Below are 17433 nucleotides of genomic sequence, written 5' to 3'. Positions count from 1 at the left end.
TCAGTTGGCACTTCACCACTGCGCATGCGCAGGTTGGTGCCGCCCCCAGTACACGCCAGAATGTAGGGCTGGAGCGGCGTGAACTGCTCCAAAGCCATGCAGAATCCAGAATCGCTACTGCCTGCGCCCGTTTTGCGCCGTCGTGAACGCCGTCGATCCCACGATCGGTGAATCGCACCCTATATGTTTCAATAAGATCACATCTCATTCTTCTAAACTCCAATGGATACAGGCCCAGCCTGGCCAACATTTCCTCATAAGATAACCTCCCCTCCTAGGAGTTAGTCGAGTGAACCTTGCAGTACAATGTTTACACCATCTAAATTTTATTTTAACTTGAAACCTATTACTTTTCCCAAAAGCCTCGACTTGGATTTGACATATTGACTGGGACTCTGAATTTGGATTGTGAAATCTGAGCCTATGCAATGTGCTGTGTTACTTTTTCATCAGCTTCTAACAGATTTTAGACCAGCTATTTATTTTGAAGGAAGCAAAAGGATGAATTTCAGAAGCTTATCAAGGTAAGGTACATATTATGTGCTGCCTTTAAAACAGAGACAGTGGACAAAATTCTTCATTTGGGAGACTTAGCATTGACTCCAGGACTGAATTGCGTGTGGTTCACCATACCGCTGGGTCTATTCGGTGAGCAATTCAGGACATGTCAATGGGTCAGCACTCTGCTGGCAGAAACTGCAAGCGATTCACGGCCCAGTGTGCGTTCTAACTGCTGGGGTATGAGCTGATGCCAAAGAGCTTGGTAGCTGGAGCAGTTTTTAAGAGTTCCACTTTCCACACACTCACTACAGTCACCGAGATGGCTCAGAGAAGACCTGCTCCCCAGGCCGGGAGTGCGAGGTAGACCTACAGTTCCATGCCAGTGAGGAGCAGAGAGCCACCCTCTTTCCACGGTGGTCCCCAGACTCAAGTCTGCCATTCTGAACACTGCCTGGGAGGTGGTGGCAGAGGCATGCAGCACTGCCAGTCTCACCAGGAGGCGACATCTAGTCGTCCGGAGGGGTGGGGGTCATCAATGAAAGGGGCAGAGAACCAGGGAGGATTCCAAAGGCTGCAGTGCAGGTATTCTCTGGTTGGGATCAGCTCGACTGATCAACTGCTTCCTCTGCAATGGGACAGCGCTTCTGAAGATTTCTAACACCTGGTGGGCCCCTGATTGAGCTTGGCCCATGATGATACAGCTGGGGTATGTGGGTGTCCAGAGGGGCAGTCTGGCTGGACTCCCAGTTGACCAGAGGTCTTCCAAGCATTTAAAGGACACAGGCAGCACTCGCAGTGTGAGCAGCCAGGAGTCTAAAAATAGCACTAAAGGGGTGCGTTTAAAAGACAGGCGGCAGCATTGGCGGTCTGAGCCAGGCCACCCTGATCCACGGACTTGGCATCAAGTCACTACCCGCTACTGCTCCCGGCCTGCAAACCACCCCCCAGCAAGGCAGAGAGCTTTCTATGGTTTTTCAGTCTTTCTTTAGCCTTCCGCTCCTCTTCCGCAGCCATGGTGCCCAGTCCACGTTTGTAAATACTTGTAATAATTCACGCCCACATGACCTCCACCTGAGATGAGTGGAGCATCGCGGAAAGGCAGAGCACACAGTGTCCAACATTTAAATGCATGAAAATGCCGGTTTTGCATGCCGTCGCCGGGGCGGAGAGCAAACCTCGTCATCACCACCAGTGAGGGACTGGAGCATGGCGCTCGAATCGCGCGAGACATGGACCTTGACTTTGGTCGGACACCTGATTATCCGCCTGGTCGCTGTTCACGTTTGCGGCTTCGCGAGGTGAAAAATTTCACCCAGTATGTGTGTAGGGGCTTGTCAGTATATATGCATGTGAAAATGGGTGTGACCAACGAGTCAAAGTGAGATAGATTATGTAAAAATAAAAGTACTTTCTTATTTCCAGTTACCTAAATAAATTATTGGCACTGATTCTTTCAATGACACATAAGATAGACACGGATATATTTCTTACTCTCTGGACAGGCAGAATCATCCACTCCACCATCATCAGCATCTGATTCATCCTCATCACTGTAGCCCGATTCCTCATCCGATTCTTCTTCGCTCTCTTCATCGGACTCTATGGACAAAAAGTCATATCAGAATAAAATAATAGTAGCTTCAGAATTACTGCCATAGCTATCAGTGTTAATATATGAAGGAAAGTACATCAACAGACAATAAAATTAGTGCAGGAGAAAAGGATGGTAATGCACATCTCTATCAACCTATGAGAAAAGGACAGCTATATAGAAATGTTAGTGTGTGTGAAGAAAACTGAAATGGTTATTTAAATATTAGAATGCAATAGCAATTTCCATGTGAAAAATGAAAATGAAATGAAAATTGCTTATTGTCACGAGTAGGCTTCAATGAAGTTACTGCGAAAAGCCCCTAGTCGCCACATTCCGGCGCCTGTTCGGGGAGGCTGTTACGGGAATCGAACCATGCTGCTGGCCTGCCTTGGTCTGCTTTCAAAGCCAGCGATTTAGTCCAGTGTGCTAAACAGCTGGGCTAAATCGGTGTTGGTAAAACACCATAGTAACATATGTTAATCTCCACATTTGCCTTTTCAGAAGCTAAATCCCACACCCTACCAAGGTCAATGAGGTATGTGATTGGATACTCAGCACTCAACATTCAAAGCTCAATGTCATCGAAGACATGGCGGTTTCCTTCGTCGGCCCCTCTGAACCCAATAGCCACACCCTCCACAGCCAGCCCATTGTGTAGTCAGTGTGAAGGATCTGCAGGATTCACTGCAGAAATTCACCAAGAATACTTGAACCATCTTCCTGTCCCCTACCAAAGAGAAGAGCAGCAACGTTTTGGGAGCAAATGTAGAATAATAATCATGGAGATTTCAACTACACTGATATTAATTGGACAAAAGAGGGCGTTAAGGATGTTTAAGGAATGGAATATCTACAATGTGTACAGAACTGTTTTCTATCCAATGTGTAAAAGTCCCAACAAGGGATGATTCACAATTGGATTTAATGAGGGGGAATTAGCCACAGCAGATAGGAGCAGTAAAAACAAGGGAACATCTAGGCGAACCTTGTCCAACGTGCAGTCCACGAAGTGCCTCTAAGAGTCCCCCAGTGGCAGTTTCTAAAATCCTGTTCAAAAAGGTGAGTTTGAATGGGAGATTCTACATGGAGTTGCTCCTCCAATCATAGGTGGTTTCTCTCCTGCATCTACTGCTGATAGGCTCAGTACTGAATGTGGGAGAGAAAGATTTGGCGATTGGAGCAGCAGCAAACTACAGAATGTTTGGGGCTTGGGAGCCCATGAGGAGAAACCCCAGGAATGTGGAGGCCACAAATAGGGAGATGAGGATCTGGGAGCCCACAAACCTAGTAATGACATTACCATACTGAGGAAAAATCTAATTAACTCCACAGAGAATCCTCTTAAAACAAAACTCAATGAGCCCAAACTTTTTGCGATGGCTTACTTGCATCCATGGCTTCCAAAATATACGTAAAACATGAATGCAACAGTCAAACACACAGTAACCCAGGCATTTAATCCTTACTGAACCAAATAGCTATAACACACCTGAAATTCCTACATTTATCACAGTGCAGACTGTGTGAGAACCAGAGTGTGCGTGGGGGGAGCAGTGAGAGAGTGTTGAGGACGACAGTGTGTGGGGGAAGAGAGAGTGTATGCGTGGAGGGGGGGGGGGGGGGGGTGTGACAGTGTGAGGGGGGAGAAGAGAGGTTTTAGAGGGGTGCAGAGAGAGTGTGTTGGGGGATTGGGAGTGTGAAGAGGTAGCGAGGGTCGAGAGGGGAGAGAGTGTATGTATTGGAGGGTGGGAAGAGTGTGAGGGAGATGAAAGGGTCGAGAGGGGAGAGAGAGAGTGTACGTGTGTGGGGGGTGGGGTGAGTGTGAGGGGGAAAGAGAGGGTCAAGAGGATCGGGAAAGAGAGAGTGAGTGTCTGTGTGTGAGGGGGTGTAAGGGGGGTGGGGAGAGTTTGGTGGAAGAGAGGGTTGAGAGGATGAGAGAAAATGTGTGTTTAGGGGGGGAAGATAGTGTTGATTGGGGGGGGGGGAGAGTGGTGAGAGTGTATGTGTCTGGGAGGGTGGGAAGATTGTGAAGGAAGAAGAACAGGTTGAGAGGATCGGGAAGGGGGGAGAGAGAGTATGTGTGTGGGATAGAGAGAGTGCGAGGGGGAAGGGAGGGTAGAGGGTCAAGGGGGAAGAGAGAGTGTGTATATGTGGGGTGACAAGAGTGAGAGGGGAAGAGAGGGTTGAGAGGAGTGAGAGAATGTATGTGTGTCAGGGCGAAGAGAGGGTCGAAGGGAGAGTGGGACTGTGTGTATGTGTGTGATGCAACCATCAATTCACACGAGACGATTTTAATCAGCTAGATCTGTTCCTGCCTGCGACTGCTCTGTACCCCCGAGGGGGCGGAGCCACAGGCAGAGCCCACTAGGGCATCAGCATGATACAATACAATACAGTGGTGAATTGTAGTAGCAATACGTTCACCACAGTGTGTGTGTGTGGGCGGGGGGTTGGGGGATTGGGGGGGGGGCGTTGGGAGGGGGGGCGGGGTTGGGAGAGTGAGATGGGGAAGAGAGAGTCGAGAAGATCGAGAGGGGGAAGAGAATGTGCGTTGTGAAGGTTGTAAGCGGGGGGGGGGGGGGGGGGGAGAGAATGTTTGTGTGTGGGGGATGGGGGAGAGAGACCGGGAAGACAGAGACTGTGTGTGTGTTGGGGGGAGGGTGGGTGGAGTGTGAGGGGGAAGAGAGGGGCAGGGGAAGAGAGAGTGTGTGTGTGCGGGGGCATGTGGAGAGTGTGAGGAGTGAAGAGAGGTTTGAGAGGATCGAGTGGAGGAGAGAGAGAATGTGTGGGGGGAGGAGGAGAGGGTGACGGGGAAGAGAGGATGAGATGGGGTAGAGAGAGAATGTATGTGTGGGGTGGTAGGAGACCATGAGAGGAAGGTAGGGTTGAAAGGGGGGAGAATGAGAGTATATGTGTGTGAGGGAGGGGGGGGGGGTGGTTGGGGAGAGTGTGAGGGGCAAAGATAGGGTTGAGAGGATCGAGAAGGGGGAGAGAGAGTGTAGGGAGGGGAGGGAAGAGAAAGTCGATGGGGGGGTAGAGAGTGTTTTGGCAGGATTATCCAGTCCGCCAGCCACGTGATTCGATCTACCCGCTGATTGTCAACAGGAATTCCATTGAAACTACCCCATACCACTACGAAAACCACTGGTGGAGCTGCGCTTCTGGTGAGAAAACTGAATTGCAATGACCAGAGGATCCCAGCCTATATGTTGGGGATGGGGGGGCTGGTGAACTTGGAAGAGAGGGTCGAGGAGGGGTGAGTGTGTGGGGGGACGAGAGAGTCAATAGGGGTGGAGGGGGGGGGGGCAGGGGGTACTACAGTGCTGACAGGCTGGCAGTGTCAAGCTTCCGGGTGGCATTTGTCCACACCCGGGTGCTCTGTACCTATGAGGTGGGTGTGGGTGGGCTCTAGGAGCCCTTTATAGGTGAGTTGGGGCAGTGGGGCGGGGGGGGGGGTCAGAGGCTGCGGTGGGGGCTCTAGCGATTGGGGTGCCATTTAAATATCTCTTTCTGCACTGGCAAGCAGAGCTCGTTAGTGCACGAAATGGGACTAAGTGCCGTCTCGGTGGGGAGTTCATCGCCGAGGCTCCGCAAAGAAGCAGAGTCCCCCTCGATACCATGGTCTTTCTTGGCACTGCGAGCGCCATAAACACCATTCTAAACATGCTCAACACGGGACTGTTTCATTTCTAATCGCGCCAAATGTTTCCTCTTGTGGGACAGGGCATAATTAGAGGCTGTCAGTAGAAGATAGTCACCGAGAAATCCAATTGGGAATTCAGAGGAAACTTCTCTACTCAAAGAGTGGAGAGAATGTGGAACTCGCTACCACCGCACCAGCCTCCCCGAACAGGCGCCGGAATGTGGCGACTAGGGGCTTTTCACAGTAACTTCATTTGAAGCCTACTCGTGACAATAAGCGATTTTCATTTTCGTATAGAAGCATTTCAGGGGGAATTAGATAAATATAACAGGGTAAAGGGATTAGAGAGTAACAACGATAGATTTAGATGTGGAAAGATGGGAGGAGGCTCTAGTGGAGCATAAACACATGGCACAGAGTGGATGGGCCGAATGGCCTGTTTCTGCATCGTATATCTTATGTAATCTTAGTGAAACCATCCTCACTCGGACATATATTATCACTCCTTGTTGGGTCAAAATCCCACATGACTTAACTGACTCGATAGTAGGAGCACTCTCACCGCATGGGCTGAAGCAGCACAGGGTAACTCTGGATGGTCAATGACAGAAATGGTAGGATTGGGCATACATTTACTGAGACATTATTAAAAATTCCACAAGCAGTTAGTGCTTCACTATGGTTATCATATAACAGAAGCAATCAACTTCTAGTTCTCAGGAGAACATAGAAAATACAGCACAGAACAGGCCCTTCGGCCCACGATGTTGTGCCGAACTTTTATCCTAGATTAAGAACAAATTAATCTACACCCCATCATTCTACCATAATCCATGTACCTATCCAATAGCCGCTTGAAGGTCCCCAATGTTTCCGACTCGACTACTTCCACAGGCAGTGCAATCCATGCCCCAACTACTCTCTGGGTAAAGAACCTACCTCTGACACCCCCCCCCCTATATCTTACACCATTCACCTTAAATTTATGTCCCCTTGTAATGGTTTGTTCTACCCAGAGAAAAAGTCTCTGACTGTCTACTCGATTTATTCCCCTGATCATTTTATAAACCTCTAACAAGTCTCCCCTCATCCGTCTCCGTTCTAATGAGATAAGGCCTAGCACCCTCAACCTTTCCTTGTAAGACTTACTCTCCATTCCAGGCAACATCCTGGTAAATCTCCTTTGCACCTTTTCCAAAGCTTCCACATCCTTCCTAAAATGAGGCGACCAGAACTGCACACAGTACTCCAAATGTGGCCTTACCAAGGCTCTTAAATTTAATCCCTCTGCTAATGAACGCGAGCACACCATAGGCCTTCTTCACAGTTCTATCCACTTGAGTGGCAACTTTCAAAGATCTATGAACATAGATCCCAAGATTTCTCAGCTCCTCCACATTGCCAAGGACCCTACCATTAACCCTGTATTCCGCATTCATATTTGTCCTTCCAAAATGGACAACCTCACATTTTTCAGGGTTAAACTCCACCTGCCACTTCTCAGCCCAGCTCTGCATCCTATCTATGTCTCTTTGCAGCCGACAACAGCCCTCCTCACTATCCACAACTCCACCAATCTTCGTATCGTCTGCAAATTTACTGACCCACCCTTCAACTCCCTCATCCAAGTCATTAATGAAAATCACAAACAGCAGAGGACCCAGAACTGATCCCTGCGGTACGCCACTGGTAACTGGGCTCCAGGCTGAATATTTGCCATCCACCACCACTCTCTGACTTCTATCGGGTAGCCAGTTCATTATCCAACTGGCCAAATTTCCCACTCTCCCATGCCTCCTTACTTTCTGCATAAGCCTCCCATGGGGAACCTTATCAAATGCCTTACTAAAATCCATGTACACTACATCCACTGCTTTACCTTCATCCACGTGCTTGGTCACCTCCTCAAAGAATTCAATAAGACTTGTGAGGCAAGACCTACCCCTCACAAATCCGTGCTGACTATCCCTAATCAAGCAGTGTCTTTCCAGATGCTCAGAAATCCTATCCCTCAGTACCCTTTCCATTACTTTGCCTACCACCGAAGTAAGACTAACTGGCCTGTAATTCTCAAGGTTATCCCTATTCCCTTTTTTGAACAGGGGCACGACATTCGCCACTCTCCAATAGCCTGGTAGCACCCCTGTTGACAGTGAGGACGAAAAGATCATTGCCAACGGCTCTGCAATTTCATTTCATGCTTCCCATAGAATCCTTGGATATATCCCGTCAGGCCCGGGGGACTTGTCTATCCTCAAGTTTTTCAAAATACCCAAACACATCTTCCTTCCTAACAAGTATCTCCTCGCGCTTACCAGTCTGTTTCACACTGGCCTCTCCAACAATCTGGCCCCTCTCATTCGTAAATACTGAAGAAAAGTACTCATTCAAGACCTTTCCGATCTCTTCAGACTCAATACACAATCTCCCGCTACTGTCCTGGATCGGACCTACCTCGCTCTAATCATTCTCATATTTCTCACATATGTGTAAAAGGCCTTGGGGTTTTCCTTGATCCTACCCGCCAAAGATTTTTCATGCCCTCTCTTAGCTCTCCTAATCCCTTTCTTCAGTTCCCTCCTGGCTATCTTGTATCCCTCCAGCACCCTGTCTGAACCTTGTTTCTTCAGCCTTACATAAGTCTCCTTCTTCCTCTTAACAAGACATTCAACTTCTCTTGTCAACTATGGTTCCCTCACTCGACCATCTCTTCCCTGCATGACAGGGACATACATATCAAGGACACATAGTATCTGTTCCTTGAACAAGTTCCACATTTCAATTGTGTCCTTCCCTACGTTCCCAACTTATGCACTTCAGTTCTTGTCTGACAGCATCGTATTTACCCTTCCCCCATTTGTAAACCTTGCCCTGTTGCACACACCTATCCCTCTCCATTACTAAAGTGAAAGTCACAGAATTGTGGTCAAAATGCTCCCCCAGTAACAAATCTATCCCTTGCCCTGGTTCATTACCAAGTACCAAATCCAATATGGCCTCCCCTCTGGTCGGACAATCTACATACTGTGTTAGAAAAGCTTCCTGGACACACTCCACAAACACCACCCCATCCAAACTATTTGAGATAAAGAGTTTCCACTCAATATTTGGGAAGTTGAAGTCACCAATGACTACTACCCTGTGACTTCTGCACCTTTCCAAAATCTGTTTCCCAATCTGTTCCTCCACATCTCTGCTGCTGTTGGGGGGCCTATAGAAAACTCCCAACAAGGTGACTGCTCCTTTCCTATTTCTGACTTCAACCCATACTACCTCAGTAGGCAGATCCCCCTCGAACTGCCTTTCTGCAGCTGTTATACTATCTCTAATTAATAATGCCACTCCCCCGCTCTTTTACCATCCTCCTTAATCTTATTGAAACATCTATAACCAGGAACCTCCAACAACCATTTCTGCCCCTCTTCTATCGAAGTTTCCGTGATGGTCACCACATCGTATTCCCAAGTACTGATCCATGCCTTAAGTTCACCCACCTTATTCCTATTGCTTCTTGCGTTGAAGTATACACACTTCAACCCATCTCCGTGCCTGCAAGTACTCTCCTTTGTCAGTGTTACCTTCCCACTGCCTCACCACACGCTTCGACGTCCTGAACATCAACTACCTTAGTTGCTGGACTACAAATCCAGTTCCCATTCCCCTGTCAAATTAGTTTAAACCCTCCCGAAGAGTACTAGAAAAAATCCCTCCCAGGATATTGCTGCCCCTCTGGTTCAGATGCAACCCGTCCCGCTTATACAGGTCCTACCTTCCCTAGAATGTGCTCCAATTATCCAAATACCTGAAGCCTTCCCTCCTGCACCATTCCTGCAGCCACGTGTTCAACTGCACTCTCTCCCTAATCCTAGCATCGCTATCACGTGGCACCGGCAACAAACCAGAGATGACAACTCTGTCTGTCCTGGCCTTTAACTTCCAGCCTAACTCCCTAAACTTGTTTATTACCTCCACACCCCTTTTCCTACCTACGTCATTGGTGGTACCAATGTGCTCACCCTCCCCCTTAAGGATCCTGAAGACACGATCCGAGACATCATGGACCCTGGCACCCGGGAGGGAACAAACCATCCGAGAATCTCGCCCGTGGCCACAGAACCGCCTGTCTGTACCTCTAAATATTGAGTCCCCTATAGCTAGTGCTCTCCTAATCTTCCCCCTTCCCTTCTGAGCCCCAGAGCCTGACCTCGTGCCAGAGACCCGGTCACTGCAGCCGACCCCTGCTCGGTAATCCCCCCCCCAACAGTATCTAAAGCGGTATACTTATTGTTGAGAGGAACAGCCACAGAGGATCCCTGCACTGACTGCTTCCTCCTCTTCCCACCTCTAATTGTTACCCACCTACCTTTGTTCTCAGGTGTAACTATGTCCCTGTAGCTTCGATCTATCACCCCCTCAGCTTCCCGAATGATCCTCAGTTCATCCAGCTCCAGCTCCAGTTCCCTAACACGGTCTGTGAGGAGCTGGAGATGGCTGCACTTCCCACAGGTGAAGTCAGCCAGGACACCGGTGGTCTCCCTTACCTTGAACATTCTGCAGGAGGAACATTCCACTGCCCTCGCTGCCATCACCTCTACTTAGTCTCCCAGTAAAAGAGAAAGAAAAAAAAACAAATTCCAGTCTTGCTGTTCTTATTTAATCCAAATTAAAATTCTGATTTAAAGGAATAATCCTCAAAGACATTGATGGAAAAGAACATGAGACTGAATTCATCATTAATTTCCTGAATCTCATTTAGTGTGCACACCTGCTGAGATCTTTGCTTCGCTCTTTCTTCTCCGTTTGATTTTCTTCTTGAAGACTCTGGTGAGAAAGTCAGCATGTCTGTTGTTTTCACCAAGAGACATCAGGAAGGTGGCATGAAGGGCCTTCTCCTTCTCCTGATGTTTAGCGACATCTCGTTTTTTGCTTTCTAATTGCTGCAAACATTCCTCTGATCTAATCTGTAACAGGAAGTACAGTAGTTTGTGCCAGAGTTAAGGACTGACGGTTTGATTCTGAAGGATAAAGGAGTACTTGGTGACTAAGTAAGAGCCAAGAATGATCAGATCAAGAGCAAATACCACTCAACCTAATGGGAACCTGGGCTTATTTTGTATCTCAACACATCTTCAGGTTCAAAGAGCTTGACAACCATGTACCTACCTTTCGAAGTGCAATCACCATTCTTCGTTTACCATGGATGCAACCCATTATTATTTGCATTTCTTCATATTTATCCCAATATTGCATGTCTGTCAAAGGCGATGGCCCGATAAGAAGGCCCATCTACACCTGCAGCCTGGCCAAACTTTCCAACACTGGCCCCTTCTAATTAAAAGAGGGGTTCAGGTACAGCATGCTCAGTAACACTGGCCCTCAACGCAGTCAGCAAACAATCAGAATGCCTGGTGAGGGTACAGCACCTCCAGGTTTTCCTCCGCGTCACACCCAATATAAGCTGTCTTCTAAAAATACATTTGGTGATTTAAACTTTTAATGTTTCGATCCTCAGACCATTACCAGCCTCTCAAGTGCTGAAAATCAATTCTGGAGAGATCCAGTGCTTTCTCAAGCTTCCATCTGATCTCAGGAGAAGGCATCTCAATGCGTTTGCATGTTTAAAATGCTACCCAAAGCTTTTAATTGTCCCTGTTCCTATTTGAGGATAATTTATTTCAACCACTTGGGTGGTTCTCAAGTCCTGAATGGCAGCTCCTGCGAAACCCATGGCTGGACCTCCATGGTATGTTCTTGCCTGATTTTCATCATTCTGTTCCTGCAGAAAGGTTATTAATTTCCCACATTTTGGCACAGCACTAAGTCCTTTTGTGCAAGAAATTGAGACTCCATGCAACCCTCAGCTGCCATTATCCTAGACATCCAAGGTCAATCAACGTTCTCTTGCACCGTGTTCTTGAAAATACAGAAAAATGTGTCATTTGAAACATGGAAGTCTGGCAATATCTGGTTTGAGAGGGTACAGGGAAAGATCCCACAAAAGGTTTCATAGCAGCTTCAAAGAGCAGGGTTGTAAAATGCAGATTCTTGCTCACAAACAGGCTTAGCAAACACATAGGTTTCATGTGGTAAGCTAAAACAATGGCTCACACCTTCATGGAATGTAACTATCTCAGGAAGCATCTGAAAAAGCATGGATGAGAGTTTCAATTGCATTAAGTGACGAATGTTTAAAACAGGCAACTCTTTCAAGTCATAACCAAGTTAAATTTTAGCATACAGCTAAAAGCAAAGTTTCACACCTTAATTGAAATAAACTCTCTTAGTAAACAGCTGGAAAGGATGGAAGATGCCCAGTCGAATTTGGTGTCAATTTTAAAGTGTAAAATTCTATGAACATCAAGACAATTAAAAGAAAATTGGAGACGACCTGTCTATGAGAAACATCATTTAAGTCAAAATCAAAGGCAAAGTTATGAGCTGGGGACAATTGGAAAATTAAACGATTCGAAATCACAGAAATAAAAGTTAACTATTGAAACCAAAGCATTTTTTAATCAGATCTGAGAGGAGACGATATGCCCAAAATGAATAATTAGTTGTAGTAAGATGTTTACATCAAAGATACTTTTAAACTATCAAAGTGAAACAAGCCCATTTACAATAAAGTCGTTAAAACTTAATAACTCTCAGAAAGAGAATATAAACCCAGGGAGCAGCAGCAACAAGCACGGAGGACAGAGCACAGAGGAAACCAGCAACAGGAGAGAAGGGGAGGAGAACTCAGAGAGAGAGAGAGAGAGAGAGAGAGAGCTCGGTCATGGGAAAGAAAAGGCAAGCAGCCGAGTTTAAACAGTTATACATCTAAGGAAGGCTAGAATTTAAACAGGAGTCAGAGTCAGCTTAGAGATAGCTAGCAGAATTAGCTCTTATAGCTCAGTACATGGATCAACAAGACACAGCAACAGAGCTAACCAGCGAATACAACTCAAGAAGACCAGATTTTAAGAAGATCGATTGCCAAGGTGGGCCTGAAGGTTTCGACAACCAACCAGCAGCAGCCAGAAGCAAGATCTTTTTTCCTTTCTGTAAAGAAAGTGTTTGCAGCTTTTAAAAGAAAAAATATAATAATAAAAATAACTTAACCTGAAAAAGTGGTTACAGTAGTCCCCCGTTATACCGCGCTATACCGCGATATACCGCGGGGGGGCTTATGGACCCCAACTGTCAGTTGTGTCAATTTCAGCGGCCGGCTGATTATTTCAGTGAGAGCAGCTTCCCTCTCTGGATCAAAGTGAGCCGGCCGCTGAAATTGACACTGCCGGCTGCTCTCTCCCTCCAATCAGAAACATTAAAACTTAAAAGTTGGATTGGAGGGAAGAGAGCAGCCGGCAGTGTCAATTTCAGCGGCCGGCTCACTTTGATCCGGAGAGGGAAGCTGCTCTCTCACTGAAACAATCAGCCGGCCGCTGAAATTGACACTGCCGAGGGGGGGGGGGGGCGGGTGTTGGGGGGGGGAAGAGGGGGGGGGGGGTGGTGGGGGGGGGGGGAGAATAGGGGGGGGGAGAAGAGGGGGGGGCGGGTGTTGGGGGGGAGAAGAGGGGGGGTCGGGTGTTGGGGGGGGAGAAGAGGGGGGGCGGGTGTTGGGGGGAGAGGAGGGGGGCGGGTGTTGGGGGGGAGGGGGCGGGTGTTGGGGGGGAGGGGGGCGGGTGTTGGGGGGGAGAGGAGGGGGGCGGGTGTGGGGGAGACCCCCCTGTGGGTGTGGGGGAGACCTCCCTGGGGGTGTGGGGGAGAGAGGGTGGACCTGCGGGTGTTGGGGGAGAGAGGAGGGCCCTGCGGGTGTTGGGGGAGAGCCCTGCGGGTGTTGGGGGAGAGAGGGGGGCCCTGCGGGTGTTGGGGGATGGGGGAGGAGAGGGGGGGGAGGGGGCGAGCCGGAGGGTGTGGGTAGGGGGCGAGCCGGAGGGTGTGGGGGACAGGGGGCGAGCTGGACGCTGTGGGGGAGAGCAGGAGGGTGTGGGGGAGAGCAGGAGGGTGTGGGGGAGAGGGGGAGAGGGAGCGAGCCGGAAGGTGTGGGGGGAGAGGGGGCGAGCTGGACGCTGTGGAGGAGAGCAGGAGGGTGTGGGGGAGAGGGGGAGGGGGAGCGAGCCGGAAGGTGTGGGGGGAGAGGGGGCGAGCTGGACGCTGTGGGGGAGAGCAGGAGGGTGTGGGGGAGAGGGGGAGAGGGAGCGAGCCGGAAGGTGTGGGGGGAGAGGGGGCGAGCTGGACGCTGTGGGGGAGAGCAGGAGGGTGTGGGGGAGAGGGAGAGAGGGAGCGAGCCGGAGGGTGTGGGGGGAGAGGGGGCGAACCGGAGGGTGTGGGGGTGAGGGGGCGAGCCGGAGGGTGTTGGGGGGGGGAGAGGGGGCGAGCCGGAGGGTGTGGGGGGAGAGGGGTCTAGTTGGAGGATGTGGGGGGAGAGGGGGCGAACCGGAGGGTGTGGGGGGGGAGAGGGGTCTAGTTGGAGGATGTAGGGGGAGAGGGGGCGAGCCGGAGGGTGTGGGGAGGGGGCGAGCCAGAGGATGTGGGGGGAGAGGGGGCGAGCCGGAGGGTGTGGGGGGAGAGGGGGCGAGCCGGAGGGTGTTGGGGGGGAGAGGGGGCAAGCCGGAGGGTGTTGGGGGGGAGAGGGGGCAAGCCGGAGGAAAAAAAAGAAATTGACACTGCCGGCTGCTCTCTCCCTCCAATCAGAAACATTAAAACTTAAAAGTTGGATTGGAGGGAGAGAGCAGCGGGCAGTGTCAATTTCAGCGGCCGGCTGATTGTTTCAGTGAGAGAGCAGCTTCTCTCTCCGGCCGCTGAAATTTTAATTGGATCCACGATGGGGGTTTTAAATTTATTTAAAAATCTATGCTAGCGCTTCCCATTGTGAGTCTACGGGGGTCTGACCTCTCCCCCCGCCCCCCCCCCCCGTAGACTCACAATGGGAAGCGCTAGCATAGATTTTTAAATAAATTTAAAACCCCCATCATGGATATCCGCGGCTCGGATACAACGCGGGTGGCTGTCTTGGACCCCAACACCCGCGTTATAAAGGGGGACTACTGTATTAGCTTACTTCACTTCCTTAATAACGCAGGACCCAGGACATCGATGCTATTAAGGGGTAAGTAGGTAAAATTCTTCGGTGAAGGTATGGGTTATACCGGGGGATAACTTGAAAAGATAGTTTGACCTGAATAGCACCCACAGAAGCCTGCATTGGAGTCAGGGAGTGAGAATCCCTGTTCACCATTTAGAATATCGACCTTTTTTTGGTATAGGGGGAATTCTAAGAATAGTGGTGAGTTTTAACTTCAACCGTTATAACATCACTCCAACTGTCAATGACTTCTTTCAGGTTCCAGGTGGGTTACTCTTTTTCTGATGAGTTCAGGTATCACTACATGTTGCCCCGGTTGAGCTCATGTGGCTGGGCTGCTGGTTTGTGATGCCGAGCGATGCCAACAGCGCGGGTACAATTCCTGTACCAGCTGAGGGTGTTCATGAGGGCTCCTGCCTTCTCAGCCTTGCCCGAGGAGTGGTGCCCCTCAGGATAAATCACACCAATCAGCTCTCTCTCACTGGGACTATGGCGACTTTTACCCCACCTCTCTCCAAACCCCATCAGTCCTGAACAACACAGCCAGTCAAAGCTACAGCAACTTCTCCAGCCCCACTATGGTCTCTCCCTGGTTGGTTTTTCACATTTTACAATCAGCTATCCTTGAGAGTAGAACTAGCTATAAAAGGTAGGTGATTCAGTAATAAATATTCACAAATAGAAACCTTAAAATTAATGATTCAATGAATACCAATAAACATTCTCAACTGTTCAATATTTTAAAACATTTCCATTCATATCTTTTAATGCCATATTATAAATGAATTTTAGTAATTTTGTTTGCTTAATATTTGATATTAAAATGTTGATTCACAGATATTTATGAATAGAAATATCCATTTATAATGTTTCCAATTAATAGCAGTTAGCATGCTGAGATTGTGCAGCGATACATCAACATCAGCTGATTGCTGTTATAGTGCGGGACGCAGTGGTTGCTGAGTGCTTGGTGGGAAGGTGAGTGAATTTTTAAAAACTTACCTTTGGGGGTTTCCAACTGAATCCTGTTGGAGTGAGGACAGTGTGACTGCTGGGTAAGTAGGACAGATTTAAATTGCGCAGGCCCATAACAGCTGATTGCTGTTATAGTGTGGGACGCAGTGGTTGCTGGTTAAGTGTTTTATTTTTACCTGTATTTAAGTTGGGCGGTTGCTATACCCAAGACTTGTAGTGTCCCCCACCCTTCCACCTCCTCTAACCTAAGGGAATGAGTGAATATCAGGTAAGCTCTTTCTTTTTCTTGTTTTATCCGCATCAGCAAGTTGTGTAGGGGAGATGGCAGGGAAGGCAGTGCAATGTTCCTCCTGAAGAATGTTTGAGGTGAGGGACGCCGTCAGTATCCCTGCTGATTTCACCTGTGGGAAGTGCACCCATCACCAGCTCCTCAGAAACCGCGTTAGGGAACGGGAGCTCGAACTTCGGATCATTCGGGAGGCAGAGGTGGTCATAGATAGTAGCTTCAGGGATGTAGTTACTCCGAAGAATGAAGATAGATGGGTGACGGTGAGAGGGGCTGGGAGGAAGCAGTCAGTGCAGGGATCCTCTGTGGTCGTTCCCCTTAGTAACAAATATACCGCTTTGGATACTGGTGGGGGGGGGGGGACTACGATGTTGTGGCCATTATGGAGACATGTTTGGAACACGGACAGGAATGGTTGTTGGAAGTTCCGGGGTATAGATGTTTCAGTAAGAGGAGGGAAGGTGGTAAAAGAAGTGGTGGAGTAGCATTGTTAATCAAGGATAGTTTAACGGCTGCAGAAAGGCAGTTCAAGGGGGATCTGCCTACTGAGGTAATATGGGTTGAAGTTAGAAATAGGAAAGGAGCTTTGTAGGAGTTTTCTAAAGGCCCCCAAATAGTAATAGAGATGTGGAGGAAGAAATTGCAAAGCAGATTATGGACAGGTGTGGAAGTCTCAGGGTAGTTGTCATGGGTGACTTTAACTTTCCAAATATTGATTGGAACCTCTATAGGTCGAAACAGTTCGGATCGGGCAGTTTTTGTACAGTGTATGCAGGATGGTTTCCTGACACAATATGTGGATAGGCCGACAAGAGGTGGGTCTACATTAGATTTGGTACTGGGTAATGAACCGGGCCAAGTGTTAGATTTGTTTGTGGGAGAACAATTTGGAGATAATGACTACAATTCGGTGTCTTTCACTATTGCAATGGAGGGGGATAGGGCCATACGGCAGGGCAAGGTTTATAATTGGGGGAGGGGTAATTATGATGCGATTAGGCAAGAATTAGGGAGCATAAGATGGGAACAGAAACTGTCAGGGAAAGCCACAAATGAAAGTGGAGCCTGTTCAAGGAACAAATACTGTGTGTCCTTGATAGGTATGTACCTGTCAGGCAGGGAGGAACTGGCCGTGTGAGGGAACCATGGTTCACAAGAGGTTGAATGTCTTGTCATGAAGAAAAAGGAAGCGTATGTAAGGATGAGAAAACAAGGTTCAGTTGGGTCGCTTGAGGGTTACAAGGTAGCAAGGAATGAGATTTTAAAAAGGGCTTAGGAGAGCTAGGAGGGGGCATGAGAAGTCCTTGGCGGGTCAGATCAAGGAAAACCCCAAGGCTTTTTACTCTTATGTGAGAAATAAAAGA

General features: G+C 48.7%; 1 protein-coding gene across 1 annotated transcript in view; it reads right to left on the bottom strand.

The window, feature by feature from the left end:
- Positions 1-17433, bottom strand: part of LOC119969120 (cilia- and flagella-associated protein 44) — a 338226-nt gene that overhangs the window by 41083 nt on the left and 279710 nt on the right. Inside the window, exons 26-27 of the mRNA XM_038802337.1 lie at positions 10504-10699; positions 1993-2100 (exon numbers count right to left, since the gene is read on the bottom strand). Of these exons, the coding sequence (XP_038658265.1) occupies positions 1993-2100; positions 10504-10699 (304 nt within the window). The remainder of the gene's footprint in view (positions 1-1992; positions 2101-10503; positions 10700-17433) is intronic.

This window comes from Scyliorhinus canicula, chromosome 7 (assembly GCF_902713615.1).
Source record: "Scyliorhinus canicula chromosome 7, sScyCan1.1, whole genome shotgun sequence".
Classification (NCBI taxonomy): Eukaryota; Metazoa; Chordata; class Chondrichthyes; order Carcharhiniformes; family Scyliorhinidae; genus Scyliorhinus; species Scyliorhinus canicula.
The sequence above is the reverse complement of the archived record's forward strand: the minus strand, read 5'-3'. Positions and strand labels throughout refer to the sequence as shown.